The 23,956-nt window shown below is 42.7% G+C and overlaps 1 protein-coding gene across 1 annotated transcript; it reads right to left on the bottom strand.

Moving 5' to 3' along the window:
* Positions 1-12,088: 12,088 nt before the first annotated feature.
* LOC117426196 (olfactory receptor class A-like protein 1) lies at positions 12,089-14,318 on the bottom strand. The gene is made up of 2 exons (XM_034043575.2): positions 14,309-14,318; positions 12,089-13,062 (listed from the first exon to the last, which is right to left on the bottom strand). The coding sequence occupies exons 1-2, from the start codon at positions 14,316-14,318 to the stop codon at positions 12,089-12,091; spliced, it is 984 nt and encodes a 327-aa protein (XP_033899466.2).
* Between the last annotated feature and the right edge of the window lie 9,638 nt (positions 14,319-23,956).

Below are 23,956 nucleotides of genomic sequence, written 5' to 3'. Positions count from 1 at the left end.
GAAAGACAGAAGAAATACTGAGAACAGAGAGACAGGCAGCCAGACTAGAGCACAGAAACAGGAGGTAAGAATCTATATTAACCAGCAAGATAAATACAACAAAAAATACCAATAAAAAAAAAATAATAATAATAATAATAATAATAATCATCATCTGTAATCTGCAAGAAAAGTCAGTATAGCTTCATACAAACTGCTGTGAGAATTTTAAAAAATGCAGAGTGAAGTGACAGTTGAAGAGGGCCTCCCAACTGCCAGTGAATTTGATACATTTGAAAATGTAACAGTTTTTGACAGACTGAGCAGCAACGGCTGCTGCAGCATTGAAATAGAATACCCAGAGGAGCTGAGCTCTGCAAAGGCCAGAAAAAATTACAAAGACAGAATGCTGAGGGAGTCCCCAGAGACTCTAATAGCAAACTACTCCACAGTGGACAACTGCAGGGTCAAGTGCAAACTGCTGCTCTACACCGAGCACCCCAGTGCCTGGCACTCTGCGCTGTGCAGCACCTACTGCAACATCTGCAAGGGAGGCATCGGCAGAGGCAGGCAGCTGACCGTGTTCGAGGACAGTGATGCTGACAGCGTCATGCTCACTGTCAACGTCTACCACAATGGTACTGTCATGGTGCAGGGCAGAGAGAGCAGCCTGGACCTGTTTGAACACAGCTTCCCAGCATTGAGAGAGTGTGTGGAGAGAGCGAAGACAATACCAGAGCTTGCAAACCCCCAGCCTCTCCCCCCACCCCCAGCACAACGCAGCAGCCAGCCTCCCCACCCCCAGCGCAGCCCTGTCACTGACTCCCCCAGACAGGTCAGCAACATCAGAGCCCTGAAGGAGTGCCTGTCAGTGCTGGAGCTGCAGTTCACGGAGTTCAGGGAACACACTGAGCACAAGCTGGCCACCCTGAGCCAGGCCAGCCCATCAGAGCAGCTCAGGGACGAGGTGCACAGGCTGAAGACAGAACACAGGGCCGAGGTTCAGGAGCTGAGAGCGGCGATGAGAGGACTGGAGGAGGACAACCAGGCCATGAAGACAGAGCTGCGGAGACTGAGAGAGGAACTGACCAGGACAGCACAGCACAGAGAGCTGAGGAGCCTGCAGAGAGAGCTGGAGGGACTGAGAGGCAGCCAGCTCCGCACACCAGCAGCACAAGAGCAACAAAGTACCCGCCGGGACAACCCAGACACTCACACACAACCCCAGCCACACAGGCAGACACACAGACAGCCCCAAACACACACACAACACCAGCCACACAGGCAGACACACAGACAGCCCCAAACACACACACAACACCAGCCACACAGGCAGACACACAGACAGCCCCAAACACACACACAACACCAGCCACACAGGCAGACACACAGACAGCCCCAAACACACACACAACACCAGCCACACAGGCAGACACACAGACAGCCCCAAACACACACACAACACCAGCCACACAGGCAGACACACAGACAGCCCCAAACACACACACAACACCAGCCACACAGGCAGACACACAGACAGCCCCAAACACACACACAACACCAGCCACACAGGCAGACACACAGGCAGCCCCAAACACACACACAACACCAGCCACACAGGCAGACACACAGACAGCCCCAAACACACACACAACACCAGCCACACAGGCAGACACACAGACAGCCCCAAACACACAGTCGGAGCAGCAGGGCAGTGCGGAGGTGCTCATCCTAATAGATTCGAACGGGAGGTACCTGGACGAAAGACGGCTTTTCCCTGGCCGAAGTGTCGACAAGATCAAGTGCCCAACGACACAGAGCGCCCTGCAAATCCTGTCCAAAAACAGACAGAGGAGCCCGAAATACATTGTGATCCACACCGGCACCAACAACCTGCGCGCAGACAGAGGAGATGTGGCCAAATCCCTGCAGCAGGTGGCAGAAACAGCAGCCAGAGAATACCCCAGCCCCAAAGTCATCGTGTCCACCCTGCTGTCCCGAGCGGATGTGCCCTTCCACATCATCCACAGCATCAACACAGAGATGTCGCGGGGCTGCGCCCTGCTACCCAGCGTGCACCTGGCACACCACCACCACATCAGGCCCCACCACATGTACGACCAGGTGCACCTCAACAGGGAGGGCATGAAGCTTTTTGCTAAATCCCTCAAGGACATCGCCCTGGGCCGAGAGCTCACCAGCACACCCTACACCGAGACCAGGAGCACGCCCAGCCGCCCCCGAGCTCCTAGGATCCCCCAGCCCCCCAGGCCACGGCCCCACTACAGAGCTGCCAATCAGCAGGAGCGACGCCAGGGACTCCCACGTCACCCGCATTCCCCCCAGCCCCCGCAGCACAGCTATGCTGCAGCCGTGTCCCGTCGACCAGGAAACCCCGCCAGCACGGAGCTGAACGAGATAAGATATCTCTTAAACCTTATCTGCACTAAGCTAATTAGCTAATGTATCTCCTGTATACCACAAAATTAAGGAAAATAACAATAATATAGTATAAATATATAAATCATAACCAAATTTAAATATGAATTTGTAAAACTTTGTCACTTCTTATTTCTTTACTACTATAAACCATAGATTTTTTGTTAATAAAAATGGCATCATTTAAAATAAGTAGCTGGAATATCCAGGGTCTGTGCTCCTCAACCTTTGGAATGAAGAGCACAGACCCAGACTTTGTAAATAGTATGAATAACATGGAGGTAATAATCCTCCATAAAACATGGAGTCGTGCGGACGTGTCTACACACTGTCCCAATGGATACAGGGAACTGATAGTCCCCTCCCTAAAGAACCCCCACATCAAACGTGGCAGGGACTCGGGGGGCATCATTGTGTGGTATAAAGAGGAACTTAAAAACACTGTCTCTCCTATTAAAAGAGGAGAGACACATTTATGGCTCAAAATTGAAAAAACAATCATCCAATTCCAATCTGACACATTCCTGTGCGCAGTTTACATGCCACCAATTGACTCCCCCTACCACTGAGAGGGGTGCTTCCAAAATTTACAATCAGAAATTAGCCATTTCCAGTCCCTGGGCTCTGTACTGCTGTGTGGAGATCTCAATGCCAGGACTGGCAGAGAGGTCGCCTACATCAGCACAGAGGGGAACAGCCATGTGATTGGACAGCAGACCTCTTTGTACCACACACCCATCATCACACAGAGGAATAGTTTTGACAGTGTGGTGAACAAGAGTGGGAAGCAGGTACTGCATATCTGTAAAGGCCTGGGTCTGTACATCATTAACGGCAGGATCAGAGGGGATTCTCAGGGCAGATATACATACAGCTCTGCTCTAGGTAATAGTGTAGTGGACTACGCTATCACAGACATGGACCCAGAATCTATTAATGCATTTATAGTCCAGCAACAAAACCCCCTATCAGACCACTGCCAAACAGTCCTGTATCTAAAAACAAATCCAAAACTAAATAATTCAAACCCGACCCCACCCGCCAAATTATACGGTCTTAAACCAGCATATAAGTGGACACAAAACAGTGTTGAGGAATATAAACAAACAATTCATAGTGCAGTGTCACAAAGACGGCCGGAGTGGGTGGCGTCAGACCAGAAACAGGAACACAATAAACAGAGAGATGTGGTTTGGTATAAGCTGGGCGCGTGATCGCGCTCAGCATTTAATAAACAGAAAATAAAAGGTTTGAAACACAAAAACACAGGACACGGCACTTGTAGCCAAAATAAAACGACAAACAAAACGGAATACACAGTGCACAGACAGACGAACAAAACACGGTGAGCAGATAACACTAATATTTACGTTCTTATTTATTTTAACTCCTCTCTCTCTCTCTCCCGTTCTCCACTCACCGAACACCTAACCCCCGAGTGACTAAACGTGCATCTATTTATACTGTTGTGCTGGGATTCAATTACTAATTAATTATTCACTTGAATCCCAGCACGTGAATTCATTACGTGAAACCCCGTGTTCACATATTATATTTTAAATGCACGTGCGTGATGTGCAATCCCGTGCCTAAATACAAGTCTACCTTTTTAAATCACACGTGAAACACAGACCCGTTTATATCCCGTGTACCAATGACTATACACCAACATTAACACACGCACGCAACATACAAATGCATACAGGGACGGGGCACATTGCCACATGCAGAAATAGAAAGTATGCTAAACAGCTTTCTAACTAAATTTTTTAAATTAGACAAAAATTGAATCAATTCTAAAAAGAAATCAAATGAAAAATGGTTTGACATGGAGTGTAAAACAAACAGAAAAGAATTAAGAAAATTGTCAAACCAGAAACACAGAGCCAAACAATATCGAACTGAGACTCAGCTACTGCAAGGCTCTGAAACAATACAAACACCTTCTCAATAAGAAAAGAGAAGAACACGTGTCCAAACAATTATCCCAAATTGAAAAATCCATAGAGCAAAATTCCTTTTGGGAACTATGGAACAAATTAAACACATCAAAAACTAGTCACGAATTGGCAATCAAAAATGGTAACATTTGGAAAAATTACTTTGATAAACTTTATCAAGAATTAGACGAAAACAAATTAAATCCAGACAAAATTCTATTTTAAAAAAAATAAACAAATTGGAAACCATAATCAAGGACAATCAGAACCCACTGGACTTCCCAATAACAAGACCAGAGCTAAAAGAAAAGCTCCAAGCCCTCAAGCCCAGGAAAGCCTGCGGGCCCGACGGCATCATAAACGAGATGCTGAAACACAGCAGCTCCAGGATGCAGGAGGCCCTGCTCAAAGTATTCAACCTCATCCTGGCTGCGGGCTGTTTTCCTGACATCTGGAACCAAGGGCTAATAACACCAATTCATAAAAGTGGAGACAAATTCGACCCCAATAATTACCAAGGCATCTGTGTGAGCAGTAATCTGGGGAAGGTGTTCTGCTGTATCATTAACGCCGGGATACTGGCCTTCCTTAACGAACACAGTGTCTTGAGTAAGAGTCAGATTGGATTTCTACCAAATTACCGCACCTCTGACCATGTTTACACCCTACACACCCTAATAAACAAACATGTGCAAAAAATAAAGGAAAAATCTTTGCTTGTTTTATAGATTTTAAAAAAGCATTCGACTCAATTTGGCATCCAGGTCTATTCCTTAGAATTCTTGAGAGCGGTGTAGGGGGTAAAATTTATGACATCATTAAGTCAATGTATACAGAGAATAAGTGTGGTGTGAAAATTGGAAACCAAAGAACAGGGTTTTTCACCCAAGGGCGTGGAGTGAGACAGGGCTGCAGTCTGAGCCCAACACTGTTCAACATCTACATCAACGAGTTGGCTACGGTGCTGGAACAGTCTGCAGCCCCTGGCATCACTCTACACGACAAAGAAATCAAATTCCTGCTCTATGCAGATGACCTGGTCCTGCTGTCACCCACTGAACAGGGGTTGCAGCAGAGCCTGGCACTGCTACAGCAGTACTGTCAGAAATGGGCACTGACAGTAAACCTGGACAAGACCAGAGTTATGGTATTCCAGAAGAAAGCCAGATCTCAGGGAAACAGGTACCACTTCACCCTGGGAAACAACACCCTGGAGCACAGCACCAGCTACAATTACCTGGGTCTAAAAATCAGTGCGTCTGGGAACTTCAACCTGGCTATAAATGCATTAAGAGATAAAGCGCGCAGGGCTTTTTATGCAATAAAGAATCGGCTATACAAAATTAAACCACCAATAAAAATTTGGCTAATTTAAAAATTTTCGACAGCATAATAAAGCCAATCCTTCTGTATGGTAGTGAAGTATGGGGTCCCCTTATGAACCCTGATTATAAAAAATGGGATCAAAGCCCCAAAGAGAATTTCCACCTGGAATTCTGTAAACACCTCCTGCAGGTTCACAGGAGTGCAGCCAATAGCGCTTGCAGGGCTGAATTGGGCCGGTTCCCCTTACTCCACTCCATACAGAAACGAGCGCTCAACTACTGGGTCTATCTACAGCAGGCTGATCCGCAGTCCTACCACCACACTGCACTGCACTCAGCAAAATAAGTCAAATTAATACCAGCGAGCTTCAGAACACCACCAACCAAAAACTCCCAGCACAAAAAATGAAACAAATTAATCTAAATCTGGAAAACAATTATAAAGTACATTGGAATAACGAAATTGAATCACACAATAAATTACAATGCTACCTGGCCCTAAAAAAAGAATTTACCCTGGCAGAATATCTGGTCAGGGTCAAAAACACAAAACATAGACAGATCCTGACCAAGTACAGACTCAGTGACCACAGCCTGGCCATCGAAACTGGCCGGCACAAAAAAACCTGGATTGCCAAAGAAAAAAGGCTGTGCTGTCACTGTGATCTGGGAGAGGTAGAAACAGAAATGCACTTCCTGTTGTCCTGCCCAAAATACACAGTAATACGGGAGAGATATATCCCCCAATTCAAAAAACAAATGGCAGAGTTTAACCTCCTCTCCAATTCGAGTAAAATCCCCATCCTTCTAGGAGAGGAGGAGCGAACTGCAAATCTAGCAGCACAGTATGTGTCTGCCTGCCACAACCTGAGGGACAGTGTGTGACACCCTGCATACACGACCATGGGTTACTGGTGATGAGGAGGGAGGGAAGGAGGGAGGGAGGGAGGGAGGTAGTTATATTGTTCAAAGGGAAGGGAACAATGGTTTTTTGTGTTTGTTATGTTCTGTAATTGTATTTCTGTTTTATTATTTCTGTTTTGTATTAAAAAAGCTTTGGCAATACCTGAGCGCTCTCGTCATGCCAATAAAGCAATTTTGAATTGAATTGAATTGAATTGAATTGAGAGAGAGAGAGAGAGAGAGAGAGAGAGAGAGAGAGAGAGAGAGAGAGAGAGAGAGAGAGAGAGAGAGGAGAGAGAGGGAGAGAGAGAGGAGAGGGGAGAGATAGAGAGGAGAGAGAGATGAATAAATCATATCTGGGTAAACAGGTTGTGGGGGCGGAGGGAGTGAGAGTGTCTGATGCTTCAGCGTATGATACTGCACAGAGTATGCACAGAGATGGGTGCCGCCTCTTCACTGTCACTTGATGTTGATGGTAAATGTTCTTTTTGTTTGCCAGTTTACAAACACTGTTGACATTTTGTGAATGGGTTTATTATATTTAATTCAGTCAATATCTGGCAGACGGCGAAAAAAACAAATAAAAGGTGTTACAGAAAACTAGTTTTAAAATATTATGTGATCAAGGATTTTGTAGGCTCAGTAATTCAAGTTTAAAGATGCAGAACGTACCGGTACGTTCGTACTCCCTGGGGACCAGAGAGCAGCGAACGTACCGGTACGTTTGTACTACTCAAAGGGTTAAACCCTGAAATATGCTTGACTTAAAATGTTCTGTTGTAGAAACTCTCAAGGAATTCTGTTTTTTCCAGCCAGAAGGCTACAGGCTTACATGTGGTGGTAGCTGTGGGTTACTTGATGGGGCTCTGCAGTACGGGGATGGAAACATATGGCACAGAAGGCTGGGAAGTCCCAGGCCCACAGTGTACGGTTACAGGACTGTAGTCCTATGTTCTGGTGTAGCATTATTTAACAATCCATTTCAGGTGTGCTGCTGAAAATGGATAGTTGTAATTTGTTGAAGGAATACAATACTGATATTGCCAATAGACACGGAGACCAATATCCCGGAGCTATTTCAGTTGCATAGTACTGTTCTGATCTTTGATGATACCGTTTATAAAGCACTTTGAGATCCGGTTTCCATTCTATATTCCAGTTACACAAGATTGCAAAGATCATTCCAAAAGATGACACGCTTTCAGTATTCAAGTGCCTTCAATTATAATTCCAGATCCATTCATACATGGTCAGAGCAGTGTAGGTTCCATGTTTCTCTCCCAGTCTACAGTCTCAGGTCTGCTTTTGTCTTGGTGAATCTTTGATTAGCAAAATTCCTATAGATTTTTCTCCATGAAATCTCACCGACCAAGAGGAATAACCTGCCAGTCATCTTCCCCATGTCATATTCTCACTTTGTTACATGTTGGTTTGTCTCTGATATTCCACCTGGATTTGCAAGAAACCATAAAGTTAATCTCCAGGAATGGAACAGGGCATCCTTTGTAATTTCACTTTAGTTGTATCGTCCATTGGAGCCGATTGCATGATCCTTTAATCATAGGCATGTATGCTTGTTTAAAAAGTGATATGAATGGAAATCTAAAAATAAAATAGAGATGCCAAATTAGATAACTAGTATTGTATGACACTTTAAACCAGTAATTCGTTCAGAGATTTTAACTAATTGTCCATAGAACACTTTTGCTTTCTTCCTGCAAGAAGACAGAAAATAAATTAATTATGCTACTGCAAATAATATATATATATATATATATATATATATATATATAATTACCGAATCCATGATTAGCTTGTGTTTTACAGTACATCAGTTCATTTACGTATAGGCAGAGTTCCTTTTTGTTTTATTCATTTTACACGACATCCACAGATATTCCAGTATAAGATCATTCGGAAAATCAGACATGACTGAGCATTTAAAATGATCCATTGAAAAGAATTTCAAGAAATAAACAATTAGTAGCAAAATATTACACAGTCAAATTAACAATGTAATCGTTATTGTAGCTTTAATCCCAGCTCTTATCTTGTCTCTCGGTTTCAGCAGGATTGCTGCCAGTTTTGACTTTGTCTGGCCATGTCTGAGAACTAAACTGTAGCCAGCATTTATACTAATTATCCCCCCCCCCCCCCCCAAGAGTGACACTTAGCGAGTATCAATTAATCTGTAAGTGTCATGCATTTGAGATAATAGCCACATAGTATCCTTTAATAAACTTGCCATTTATCTTAAATATTTAACCAGAAAACAAATATATGCTTACTGTCTGAAGAACTAGAGTATAGCCCTACTGTATGTGAATATAAGAATCTCGTGTAGAAGTTTTACTGGAACAAGTTGATATAGGCATTACGTTTGCATATAAAGGCAGCAACACATTTCCATGTTGTATGTTTTCATTGAAAAGGAATAAAATCATATACTGTAGAAAATAAAAATGAACTTTTGACTTAATCTTGTATAAACTAGCAGAACATTTCTTAATTGAAAGCAGAGAATAATCTACTGTTTTTTTCTGGCTATGTTAAATACAACCGTTTGTTCAATATTCATTTTGTTGTTTTGTTTGGTACACCATATTAAATGATACAAATGTTATATTGTTATAAATAAAACTATACTGCATATCTTTTAGTTTAAATCTTACCTTGATGCTTGTTCGCAAAGGGTCAATCGGCATGTTGTCTTCTTGTAGCCGAATAGTTCTTTGGTTTTGTATTTTTACACCCACTGCCTCAAAGGGTAGCCCCAGGGAGAACACTCCCTCTGGGGGAGATGGGGGAGTGTCTGGGGGCTGGAGAAGCAACGGGGATTAGGAAACATCCGCTACTGCACACTGTGTTATGGAGGCATACCTGCAATTACTCTGTATAGAAACTCAGTTTGTTTGAAATGTCTAGTGAAGGACAAAACTACCCTCATTTGCAGTGGACAGTTGTCCAGCACAGCACAAAAGCACCACACAGTTCAGAACATCGGGCCATTTTGGGAAAGTTAACACAGTATAGTATTTATTCCCATTCGCCAGCCAACAGCATGACAGCAGTAATGGACATGGATGCAAACTTCAAAAATGTAAATGGAGAAATATGCATATGGACATAATGAATGGGGCTACATGTACAAAACAAGGTAACACGTTATATTAAGTTTCTCTAATTATTATGTATTTACATAGTAAATACATGTGTACTTACACATAATTACAATGTTATTATGCAGAGTTACAATGTATTTAAAGTGTACATTGTCTTGCACAATATACGTAAGTACACAATTGTATCAGAAAAGGGTTAGGGTTAGGGTTAGGGTTAGGTGGAATAAGGTTAGGGTTAGGTGGGTTAGGGTTAGGGGGGATAGGGTTAGGGCTAGGGTTAGGTTTAGGGCTAGGGTGAGGTTTAGGGTTATATTGTGCAAAAAGATGTACACATTAAGTACATTGTAACTGTGCATAATAACATTGTAATTATGTGTAAGTACACATGTATTTACTAAATAGCTACTATGTAAATACACAGCAATTAGAGCCATTTAATGTAAAGTGTTACCCAAAACAGTCTGTATTGATAAATATGTATTTCGTTTGGTGCTTGTGAAATGTAATGTTCATGAAACTGTAGGTGCTTCCCTCATGCCAGTCACTCCACTCCTGATCAAATAATTGTGTTTTGTGTTTTCTCCCCTAAAACATGTATGCTTATACATTAAGGAACATTCTGAGTAGACCAGTGCTGGACTGGCAATGGAGTGTATATTTCACATATTAAAATGTTTTTTATTATTATTATTTTAATATTTACATGATGCATCAGGCATTTTCATGGTCTAGTTGATGAAGGGAACAGTGTACTGTGTCACAATACCTTCCCAGTATAGTCAAATACGTCCCCTTGCACACTGACCCCTGTGCAACATTTCAGAGTATAACTGCTCTGATCATATTCTAGCACATTGTTATTAGAATGCTTCGCTGTTCAATGAGGCTGATCATATCTCCCTCCTTTCCCAATTGGTAGTTGACACTGCATTCCTGTTATAATGCTACCTGTGAAGTTAGGGATAGGACAGGTGCAGTCGAGAGCCTCTCGGGGCTGTGTTAACTGAGGCGGATAACAGCTGACATACACTGAAAGAAAAGAACAGTATGCTTCGATCCAAGGAGATTTCAGGTAAAAAGTATTTGTGTGTGTGTGGTGATTGGGGAGGTGGTGCTACTTATTCCCCAAGTAATGATGGTGACGGCTGAATAACTTTCAATGTGAGGACGTGATGTTCTGCTTTGCTTATTAAACAAGCTAAAAGTGCACTTTTCTTTAGTTTTTCCTCTACTGCGATCCTTCAGGGAGTTTCTATTTATGTGAGTTAGGAATTGAAAGTTATCATATAATGAGAGTAAGTGGAATACAACCTGAGAGATAGCAATAGCACTTTATAACACATAGCAACTCTCTGAGAAATACATGCATATAACATATAACACATTTTAAATCACAATATGATCCAATGTTTATTAGTGTAAAACATTTAAACCTGCAATAGGATACAGTCAGCTGAGATTTGCAATTAGGTACTGCAAAAAACAGTTAGAGGTAAATGAAGGTTCTTAAAATGAACATTTTGAATTCATGTTACTTGAAACAAAATTATAAGCGGTATGGAAACACCAGCATTAGTAAGGGACACAAAAACAAAAAAAAAACCATCTCTTATGCTTGTGTGATGTTTCGGTGTATGCTTCATACAGCTCAACTATGAATATCTCTAGAAACAGTACTGTAACCATAAGAACCAGATACAAACATACTATACAATCAATCCTATATAAGAGTAGCAATTAGAAATCTTATTGCCGTTTCTTCTAAGTGGTAAGCATTGTTAATTCCCAATGGTGGCTCAATAAGCATGTCAAAAACTACATGTAATAATATATACTACACCTGTGTGTGTGGAAACTGCTTCAAATCGATATATCACACCTGTTTGCGAGTGATGTGAAATTGTATTGAAAGACAATTACAAGTAAAGTACTAACATAATGCTGTTTAATGCAAATGTTTTTATAATGCCAGCTAATGTTTATTATACATATATTCACTTTCATGTAATTTGACAGGTTTTTGATCCCGCTCTCAGGTAGACAAGATTAAGCAATCAATTATTTTTTAATCAATCAAAGCCCACAGGTGGGATTAATCATTAATTGATTAAAACCCCTAATACATATATACATGAGAGCAGTGGACTGACTCAGAACCTCACTCTGTGCTTTAAACCTACTGTATCTTCATATGTAGAAAACAATTAAAACTGGATCGAAGTTTTTCTTTTCTTTTATGAGTGGCTGATGGTTCATGTGCAAAAGCAAGAAGTAAGAACCAGTTTGATAAACATTATCTAGAAGGGATTCTTCCTTTATTGGGACACTTTAAATCTGGTTTTACTGTAAACAACGAAGCAGAGGAATAAGTACAGTATGGCTAAGCAATGGAAACAATAGTTGTCTTGGATTGAGAAACCTTAACCGTCTTAGTGCACTGCAGCTTGCTGTTGACTTTCTTGTTTGAAGCGATCACGACTATGGGAGCGACAGAGGCGTAGAGTGAGGAGAAGAAAACCCTCACGTTGTTAATATCGGCAGGGACCTTGTGCGCAGACAGGGTGTAGATCCAGGTGATGTTGTCGATTCCGAAGAAAACCACAAAGAGGGTGACGAAAGTGACCACAATTTTGGCCGCCCGCATTTCTGGCGTGTGCTGGTTCTGCTCGGAGCTCCGGATGCCCTTTACCTGCTGGCGGTGTCGATAGAGAACAAACAAAATGTACGAGCTGGCGGCCACCATAAAAAACACGAAGAAGAGATCTCTGAAGAGGGTCATGGTGCCGGTCCCGAAGTAGGACGCTTCGCTAGGATACTCTACAATACAGTAGCTCAGATTGAGAGTGAATTTGAAGGTGGTGAAGTTCTGGATCTGAGATGTGTACAGGATGCTGTGGATGCACGTCACCCCATTCAGTAGCCACAAGAAGAGAAAGGATGGCAGCAGGAGCGTGGGGAGCTTTGGCTTTAGGTACGAGAGCCAGGAGGTGGCTGGCGCGATCAAGACGCTCTGGTAAGCGCTGAGGAGGAAGGTAAGGGACAGGGACATAGCCCTGGTCATTCTGAAGATGTAAATGAGAAACTTGCAGGTTGAGGAATCGTAGAATCCCCTGTAGTTCAGTGTAAAGAGGGTTTGTGGGATTCCTCGGTTGAGGATTATCAGCAGGTGCACAAACATCATCATGAAAACGATGCTGTCGGCTGGCAGCAGTTTGCGCTCCGTGCAACCGATGTAGCCAAACACCAGCAGGACTATGAGGTTTCCTGGGATCCCCACTGCAATGAGAAGCAGGTTGGACACAGCTTCCAGGATAGTTCGCAGATCCATTGGCCTCTTTAACCTACTGACGATCACTGGAAAATAACGGAGAGTTAACAAAACAAAACACCTTGCCACCTACCCATGCTGCCTTAAATTAATCTATTTTAAGTAATTTGTTTAACAAAACAAATCCCAGTTATTAACAAAAAACACATCTGCTTTAAAATAAATGCTTTAGCTAGTCTCTATATGCTACATATGCTATAACACTGAAAATTACCTGTACATATCTGATTTTATGAGACATAACTTCCTTAATATCCAGAGGCTGTTTACATCTTCCAAGCTAAAAGCACATGTGTTGTACATACCTTACAGAGCACTCAGAGCTGTCTGGGATTGCAGGCTCAGGGTGCATCCTGTATTTATAGTTGAGTTTCATAACGCAGGTGGGAAAAAGGACCCCTGGCCAATATTAACATATTCCCAGAAGAATGAAAATACAACTAATGGTCCTTAACATAGGCGAGCCAAACAGAACAAAAAACTAAGCGCTGTGCCAGCTAAACCATTTTAATGAGTAGCAAATGAATGGAACGCTAAACAGTACTTTATGTGATAAACTCATTCTAGAACCCCAACCATTATTATTCCGTCCATTTCTATTGGTTACTTGGTTCGCAGCTTAATAACCAGTGTGAGTATATGTATTAAAATAGCAGTGCATTTTTCCTTTACCTTTACCTTCCTTTTCCTTTACGTTTGGGAGATAGATAGAGAATACGACCCTGCTTGTTTTTGAACTCCCAGTTTCTTCTGGGGGGGCATGTTACACTGTATCTGTGGCTTAAGATACAATTACAAGTCTGTGCAGTTATCCTTCTTAGAATTGGGATTGCCCAAACTCTGCGGTATGCTGATAGATCCAGCTATATGGGTTCGGGCAACCCGGCTCACTGTGAGTGCATTGTTTTTACATTTTGGCTGTGGGCCAGGGTTTAACAGAGGTAAGAATGTAGGGAGTTAATGGTGTTGCTTATGTGATATACTGTATACTGGAATGATTGCTAATTGCTCTGCTATGGTTTCTCCTGGGTAATATATTGGGATTATAATGCCATCCCAGTGGTTTATACAGCACATTTCGGTATCTTTGTATGTCCACAAGGTGTTTAAATCATGTATTTTCTTTACCTGACCAGATGAGATGAATGAATGACTTTGATAGCTGAACTGTGAACATTTAAGAAAGAAAAAGTTTAGATCAAAAGACTTTCAGTCCAAATGCCCCCACCCTCGACAATGCTTAATACCAGTAGGAAAACACACACAACTCACCTGCCACCATTCCCACAGCTTCCAATTAAAGCAACGGGCAATTAGACTCCCTTAATTACATATTGATAATTGCACTGTGCTTATGTGCTTACGGTGCTGTGAAAAACAAATGAGCAGGTGTTTAATGAGGACACGTTACTGTAGGTGGTTTTGTAGTATACAGTACATGGAGTAATTGGGTCACAAGTCTACTGCCGTACGATAATATAAGAATCACTGTGCAACAATGCAAAGCTGGTAAGGAGAGGCAATTTGGCATTCTTCTTCAGACAGTTCCTTTGTCAATGCTTTACCATGTTTTTAACACAGTGCAATGTAAAGAAAGCATGGTAAAGCATTGTCAAGCATGGTAAAGCGCAGGGAAGTATGACAAGGGAATAACAAAACAAATATCTTGTGTACAACAATGGCTGATATCCTGTGGGTATCACTAAAGGAGCCACTTAAGAGGACAGATTATGCGAGGGGGACACAAATTGGAGCCACTGGTATTAGCTTCCTAATTAAAAGGAAATAATAACAATTAACAAACCATGGGTTCTTTGGAAAGATAAATAACAAGGAGAAGTGCTGAGAAGGGGATTGGGAATATCTGCATTTACAATAAAAATGTCAACGGTCTTAACCCTTTGGGTAGTGAGTTCTAAAATGTACTGCCGGTCCTACGGGAGTGAATTATTTATTTATTTATTTATTTTCTTGCATGCGCTTGATTATTACGAGTACAGCGTACAAACAAGCTGAATGCTATATGTTTGTAGGTATGTAATGAAGGCAGGCAGGTATGTAACAAAGGCAGGTATGTAGGCAATAAACAACGCTGTGGAACAACCACAACAACACGTCCTAACAAAAAAAAAAGGGGCGACAGACAGAGAGAGAGAAAGAGAGAGAGAGAGGGGAGAGAGAGAGAGAGAGAGAGAGAGAGGAGAAGGGAGAGAGAGAGAAAGAGAGAGAGAGAGGGGAGAGAGAGAGAGGAGAAGGGAGGGAGAGAGAGAGAGAAAGAGAGAGAGAGAGAGGAGAGGGGAGAGATAGAGAGAGAAAGAGAGAGAGAGAGAGAGGAGAGGGGAGAGAGAGAGAAAGAGAGAGAGAGAGAGAGACAGACAGAGACAGAGAGAGAGAGGAGAGGGGAGAGAGAGAGAGAAAGAGAGAGAGAGAGGAGAGGGGAGAGATAGAGAGGAGAGAGAGAGAGAGAGAGAGAGAGAGAAAGACCAGACCAGATACTACAACAGACCAGCAGAGCCCAGCCCAGAGGGTCCCAGCCCAGCAGAGCCCAGCCCAGAGGGACCCAGCCCAGCAGAGCCCAGCCCAGACGGACCCAGCCCAACAGAGCCCAGCCCAGAGGGATCCAGCCCAGCAGAGCCCAGCCCAGACGGACCCAGCCCAGCAGAGCCCAGCCCAGAGGGACCCAGCCCAGCAGAGCCCAGCCCAGACGGACCCAGCCCAACAGAGCCCAGCCCAGAGGGATCCAGGAACAGCAGCAGCTCCAGCACAGCACTCAGACAGAGCAGCAGCAACACAGCTATGCAGCAGCTGCTTCCAAACCAGGGACCCAAGCCATCTCTGAGATGGGGGAGATACGCCAGCTCCTGAACTTAATTTTCAAAATCATGAGCTAAGTACACCCCACTCTAAATGTATTAGAAAAGAAATGTACAACTAATAATAAGAATTAGAATAAGAAAATAATACAAATAATAAGAAAACACGTAATAGTGTAAAACATGTTACTGATTTGTGTTCAATGTTTCTGACATTATATTTTATTCTAGATAATAATTATAAATAGCTTAAATTATAAATATGAGATTGCTTACAATTAGCTCCTGGAATATTCAGGGTTTGTGTACGTCAGTGTTTGGGCTGAAGAGCACAGACCCTGAATTCATCAGAAATATAAATAACATAGATATAATTATTCTCCACGAGACGTGGTGCCATGCTGATGTGTCCACTCACTGTCCCTCAGGCTACAAGGAGATTATAGTGCCCTCTCTGAAACACTCACACTTAAAGTGTGGCAGAGACTCAGGGGGGATCATTGTGTGGTACAGAGAGGAGCTCATCGACTCTATTAGACCAATAAGAACAGGAGAGACCCACCTGTGGCTAAAAATGAGTATTAGTATTGTCACCTGCCAAACAGATATCTACCTGTGTGCAGCCTACATCCCCTCATCGGACTCCCCTTATTACAAGGAAGACACCTTCCATGATCTCCAGACAGAGATCTGCCACTTCCAGGCCCAGGGAAGTGTGCTGCTCTGCGGTGACTTTAATGCCAGAACAGGCACTCTGCCTGACTCCATTAACACACAGGGGAACAGCCACATATTCGGACAATCCCCTCTATACCACACGCACATGACTATAAACAGGAATAACCATGACAGTGTGGTAAATAAAAATGGGAGACAATTATTGAATCTCTGTCAAGGCCTAGGCCTATATATCATGAATGGCAGGATCAGAGGGGACTCTTTAGGTAGGTTTACATACAGCTCAGCTCTTGGTAACAGTGTAGTGGACTATGCCATCACTGACCTGGACCCCTCCTTTACTAATGCATTCACTGTCAGACCACAAACCCCCCTGTCAGATCTCAGCCAAATCACTGTGTTCATAAAAAGAACAGAGCAGATCAACAACACACAGCCACAGCCCTGTAAGCTGTACAATCTAAACCATTCCTACAGATGGGCTCCAAACAACACAGAAATATACAAAGAAACAATTGGCACCAATGAAATAGAAACCCTAATACACACATTTCAAAACACACAGTATCAACACACAAAAACAGGAGTAACTCTGGCTGTAAAAGATTTGAATAACATATTTAGAAAAGCAGCAGAAAAATCTAAATTAAAAATAGTAAATCGGAAAAACAACCAAAAGAATAAATTCAAAGAAAAGTGGTTTGATGAAGAATGTAAAACTAGAAGGGAAAAACTAAGACAGCTATCCAATCAAAAACATAAAGATCCAGACAGCCCAGATTTACGCAACAAACACACTCTAAGAAATAAAAAACAAGACCATATTAATAAACAACTCAGCGAAATTGAGGAGTCAATAAACCAAAATCATTTTTGGGAAACCTGGAACAACCTAAATTCAACAAAAAAAGAAGAATTGGCCATCCAAAATGGAAACATTTGGAAAAAACATTTTGAAAACCTTTACAAAGAAATACAAAACAAAGAACAAAAAACTCAAAATGCCATTTGTGAAAAACTAAAAAATTTAGAATCCTGTATTAAGGACAATCAGAACCCTCTAGACAACCCAATCACAGTGGAGGAGCTGAATGATAAACTCAAGGCCCTCAAATCAAAAAAAGAAAGTGGACCTGACAGCATCAACGCTGAGATGCTCAAACACAGCAGCCCCAAGCTGCAGGAGGCCCAGCTCAAACTCCTTAATCTTGTACTGAGAGCTGGGTATTTCCCTGAGACCTGGAACCAAGGGCTTATAACACCCATATATAAAAGTGGAGACAAATTCGACCCCAATAACTACCGGGGCATCTGTGTGAGCAGTAATCTGGGCAAGGTGTTCTGCAGTATCATTAGCGCTGGGATACTGGCCTTCCTTACACACAGTGTCCTGAGTAAGAGTCAGATTGGATTTCTATCAAAACACTGCACTTCTGATCATGTTTACACCCTACACACCCTAATCAATAAACACGTCCATCAAACTAATAAAGGAAAAATATTTGCCTGCTTTATAGACTTTAAAAAGGCATTTGATTCAATTTGGCATAAAGGACTATTTCTTAAACTTCTTCAAAGTGGTGTAGGGGGTAAAGTCTATGACATCATAAAATCGATGTACTCAGAAAATAAGTGTGGTGTGAAAATTGGCAACAAAAGAACAGAATTCTTCACACAAGGGCGTGGGATGAGACAGGGCTGCAGTCTGAGCCCAATACTGTTCAACATCTATATCAATGAGCTGGCCACAGTGTTGGAGCAGTCTGCAGCCCCTGGCATCACTCTACATGACACTGAAGTTAAATTCCTGCTCTATGCAGATGACCTGGTCCTGCTGTCACCCACAGAGCAGGGGCTGCAGCAGAGCCTGGCACTGCTAGAGAGGTACTGTCAGACCTGGGCTCTGACAGTAAACATGAACAAGACCAGAGTCATGATATTCCAGAAGAAAGCCAGATCTCAGGGAAATAAGTACCACTTCACTCCAGGCAACACCACCCTAGAGCACACCAGCAACTACACATACCTGGGTCTGACCATCAGTGCATCAGGGAGCTTTAACCTGGCAGTGAATGCACTAAAGGAGAAAGCATGCAGGGCTTTCTATGCCATAAAGAGGAGGCTCTACAATATAAATCCCCCCGTCAAAATTTGGCTCAAAATTTTTGAAAGTGTAATTCAGCCAATTGCTCTCTATGGCAGTGAAGTGTGGGGTCCAATCACCAACCAGGACTACACAAAATGGGACAAACATCCCACAGAAACCCTGCATGCAGAGTTCTGCAAAAACATCATGAAATTACAAAGAAAAACACCAAACAATGCATGCAGGGCTGAATTAAGCCTTTATCCATTGATTATTAATATCCAAAAAAGAGCATTAAAATACTGGATTCATCTAAAAACAAGTGACCCAAACTCACTCCATCATAAAGCCCTGCAATACCAAGAGCTCAGCCCAGAAAAGAGTCCCCTCAGCCAGCTGGTCCTGAAGCTCACTGAGCTGAGCAACACTGACATCAGTCAGCTTCAGGACAGCACTGCAAAAACAATTCCAATTAGTGTAAACCAAATTACAAAACACCTGAAACACTCCTATCTGGACCATTGGGATACAAATACTAAAACACAAAACAAACTAGAGTGCTATCGGACCCTAAATAGAAATTACACCCTGGCAGATTACCTGGTAACTGTCAGAAACACAAAGCAGAGGCAGATCCTGACCAAATACCGGCTCAGTGACCACAACCTGGCCATTGAAAAAGGCCGACAGAGGCAAACCTGGCTGGCCAGGGAGAACAGGCACTGTGGTCACTGTGAGACAGGAGAGGTCGAGACAGAGATTCACTTCCTGACACAGTGTGAAAAATATAAAAACATAAGGGACATTTTCTTCCCCAAATTCTGTGATTTAGTCCCAGAATTCTCAAAAATGTGTGATACCCAGAAGCTGTCAATCCTGCTGGGGGAAGACAAACACACAGCCAGACTGGCTGGTCAATACATGGAGACCTGTCATAGCCTGAGGGACAGACCGTGAACACGTCACACTAGAGAGGGAAAAGAGAGAGGGAAGGAGGGAGGGATTCTGTTTAATATAGAGAGAGGGAGGGGGGATTCTGTTTAATAGAGGGAGGGAGGGGGATTCTGTTTAATAGAGGGAGGGAGGGGGGATTCTGTTTAATATAGAGGGGGGAAGGGGGTACTGTTTGATATAGAGGGGAAGGGAGGGATTCTGTTTACTGTATTAATATAGAGGGAGGAGGGATACTGTTAGTATTTTAAAAAAAAAATCTTTGTCTGTATATTTGAGTCGGTTATGCCATGTATGTGCTTTGGCAACACAATTATTTTTATTGTCATGCCAATAAAGCCAATTTGAATTTGAATTTGAATTTGAGAGAGAGAGGAGAGGGGAGAGATAGTGAGGAGAGAGAGAGAAAGAGAGAGAGAGAGAGAGAGAGAGAGAGAGAGAGAGAGAGAGAGAGAGAGAGAGAGAGAGAGAGAGAGGCACCAATGATCTGAGGGCCCAGCAGGAGAACGTGGCCAAGTCCATCAGGAGAGTGGCGGAGAGAGCCACCCAGGAATTTACGCATTCAAAAATCATCATCTCCACCCTGCTGCCCAGAAAGGATTTTCACCAATACGCCATCCAGAAGATCAACGCGGAAGTCTCCCGAGGGTGCGCTCTACTACCCAACGTGCACCTTGTACACCACCCCACCCTCGGGCTGCAACACCTGTATGACCACGTGCACCTGCACCAGCGGGGAGTCAGCATCTTTGCCAAGACCCTGAAAGACGTCACTCTGGGCTGAGACCCAGCCAGCCCCCAACACGGCAACAGGAGAGGCCTCAACGTCCACAGACCACAGCACAGCCCACAGACAGCCAGGTGGGCCCCCAGGATCCTCCGTCCACAGCCTGGACTACACAACCGGCACTTGCCCAGCCCAGCCCAGAAAGCATAGGCCCGGCCCAGCCCAGCGGACCCAGGTCCGGTCCTGCCAGCCCATTCCAGCACCCAGCCCAGCCATCCCAGCAGCAGGCTCACAGCTACGCTGTGGCCCTCAGCAGACCAGCAGGGACTGGGAGCACAGAGCTGGAGGAGATTCACCACCTCCTGAACCTCATCTGCACAAGACTTATGAGCTAAGTCACTACTATTTAAAAAAAAAAAAATAATTAAATAGATTGTAAAAGAAAAAGGAGAGAAAAGGGGGAGGAAAGGAAAAGAGAAAGGGGGAAAAAGTATATATATTGTACGTAGAGATTTCAGCAGCAAAACGTAAATATAATTAATATTTAGTGAATTATTACAAAACAAATATGTATATACAGACGTGCTCAAATTTGTTGGTACCCCTCCACAAAAAACGAAGAATGCACAATTTTCTCTTAAATAACTTGAAACTGACAAAAGTAATTGGCATCCACCATTGTTTATTCCATATTTAATAGAAATCAGACTTTGCTTTTGATTTTTTATTCAACATAATATTGTAAATAATAAAACAAATGAAAATGGCATGGACAAAAATGATGGGACCGCTAACCTAATATTTTGTTGCACAACCTTTAGAGGCAATCACTGCAATCAAACGTTTTCTGTAGCTCTCAATAAGACTTCTGCACCTGTTAACAGGTAGTTTGGCCCACTCTTCCTGAGCAAACTGCTCCAGCTGTCTCAGGTTTGATGGGTGCCTTCTCCAGACTGCAAGTTTCAGCTCTTTCCATAGATGTTCGATAGGATTCAGATCAGGACTCATAGAAGGCCACTTCAGAATAGTCCAATGTTTTGTTCTTACCCATTCTTGGGTGCTTTTAGCTGTGTGTTTTGGGTCATTATCCTGTTGGAGGACCCCTGACCTGCGACTGAGACAGAGCTTTCTGACACTGGGCAGTACGTTTCGATCCAGAATGCCTTGATAGTCTTGAGATTTCATTGTGCCCTGCACAGATTCAAGGCACCCTGTGCCAGGCGCAGCAAAGCAGCCCCAAAACATAACCGAGCATCCTCCATGTTTCACTGTAGGTATGGTGTTCTTTTCTTTGAAAGCTTCTTTTTTTTGTCTGTGAACATAGAGCTGATGTGACTTGCCAAAAAGCTCCAGTTTTGACGCATCTGTCCAAAGGACATTCTCCCAGAAGGATTGTGGCTTGACAATATGCATTTTAGCAAATTCCAGTCTGGCTTTTTTATGTTTTTCTTTCAAAAGTGGAGTCCTACTGGGTCTTCTTCCATAGAGCCCACTTTCGCTCAAAAAGCGACGGATGGTGCGATCAGAAACTGACGTACCTTCACCTTGGAGTTCAGCTTGTATCTCTTTGGCAGTTATCCTTGGTTCTTTTTCTACCATTCACACTATCCTTCTGTTCAATCTGGGGTGGATTTTCCTCTTGCGTGTCCAGGCCATTTTAGAATATCTTTGTAGAATAAGCAATAATACAGACTTGCTCAAATTTGTTGATACCCTTACAACTCATTGAAATAATGCTTCATTCCTCCTGAAAAGTGATGAAATTAAAAGCTGCACAAGTCTCATTGAGAGCTACAGAAAACATTTGATTGCAGTGATTGCCTCTAAAGGTTGTGCAACAAAATATTAGGTTAGCGGTCCCATCATTTTTGTCCATGCCATTTTCATTTGTTTTATTATTTACAATATTATGTTGAATAAAAAATCAAAAGCAAAGTCTGACTTCTATTAAATATGGAATAAACAATGGTGGATGCCAATTACTTTTGTCAGTTTCAAGTTATTTCAGAGAAAATTGTGCATTCTTCGTTTTTTGTGGAGGGGTACCAACAAATTTGAGCACGTCTGTATATATATATATATATATATATATATATATATATATATATATATATATATATATATATATATATATATATTTCTTCTTCTCCAAAATGTTTTGTTTAATTCTAAGACAAGAAAAATAGAAAAATAATTGCAAATATAAATATGATTAAATCTTTGTCCATCACAATGTGGAATATCCAGGGCCTGAGCTCCTCAGTGTTTGGGCTGAAGAGCACAGCCCCAGAGTTTATAGAGAGAGTGAAAGGCCTGGATATCATCATCCTGCAGGAAACATGGTGCAGGGCAGACGTGTCCACTCACTGTCCCTCAGGCTATAGGGAGATCATAGTGCCCTCACTGAAAAAGACCACAGTCAGACGAGGCAGAGACTCTGGGGGAATAATCATTTGGTACAAAGCAGAGCTCACCAACTCAATAGAGCCAATTAAACGGGGAGAGTCACATTTGTGGGTTAAAATCAGCAGAAATATTGTCTCTGCATAAAATGAAATCTTCCTGTGTGCAATATATATCCCCCCTCATAATCCCCATACTATAGTGAGGAAACCTTCACCAGTCTCCACACAGAGATCTGCCACTTTCAGGCCCAGGGAAATGTTCTGATCTGTGGAGTTCTGAATGCCAGGACAGGCAAGCAGCCTGACTTCACCAGCACACAGGGAGACCAACATATATTCAGGCAAAAACCCCTATATTCCAGCCCTATTGTCTCCCAGAGAAACAGCTATGATAGAGAAATAAATCAAAGTGGGAGACAATTACTGCAACTCTGTCAAGGCCTGGGCCTGTACATTATTAACGGTAGGATCTGAGGGGACTCTTTAGGAAGACACACCTACAGCTCAGCTCTTGGCAACAGTGTAGTAGATTACACCATTACTGACCTAGACCCTTCCTCTATTAGTGCATTCACTGTCAGGCCAATATCTCCTCTGTCAGACAACAGTCAAATAACTGTGTTCCTTAAAAGAACAGAGCAGACCAGCAACACACAGACACAGCCCTGCAAGCTGTATAACCTCCATCATTCCTACAGATGGGCTCCAAACAGTGCAGAAGAATACCAGAAAGCAAAACAGAAAAAAAATAACCACATCAACAAGCAACTGACAGAAATCGAGGAGTCCATTAACTCAAACCGATTCTGGGAACATTGGAAAAAACTAAATAAATCAAAACCAGAAGAATTGGCCATACAAAATGGAAATATATGGAAAAACCATTTTGAAAAACTCTATCAAAACATAACACACAATGAACAACCATTAGATCAAAACAATATTTATGAAAAACTGAAAAAACTAGAATTGTCAATTAAAGACAACCAGAATCCACTGGACTCTCCCATTACTGCGCAGGAACTTAAAGAGAAACTGCAGACCCTCTAAAATAGGAAAGCCAGCGGGGTAGACAGCGTCTCCAATGAGATGCTGAAGCACAGCAGCCCTAAGCTGCAGGAGGCCCTGCGCAAACTGTTTAACCTGATACTAAGTGTGGGCTACTTCCCTGACATCTGGAACCACGGGATTATATCCCCTGTCTTTAAGAGTGGAGACAAATTCGACCCCAATAACTACCGGGGCATCTGTGTGAGCAGT

The sequence above is a fragment of the Acipenser ruthenus genome, chromosome 29 (genome assembly GCF_902713425.1).
Source record: "Acipenser ruthenus chromosome 29, fAciRut3.2 maternal haplotype, whole genome shotgun sequence".
NCBI classification, from domain to species: domain Eukaryota; kingdom Metazoa; phylum Chordata; class Actinopteri; order Acipenseriformes; family Acipenseridae; genus Acipenser; species Acipenser ruthenus.
Note: the sequence above shows the minus strand (reverse complement) of the source record. Positions and strands in the feature narration are given on the sequence as shown.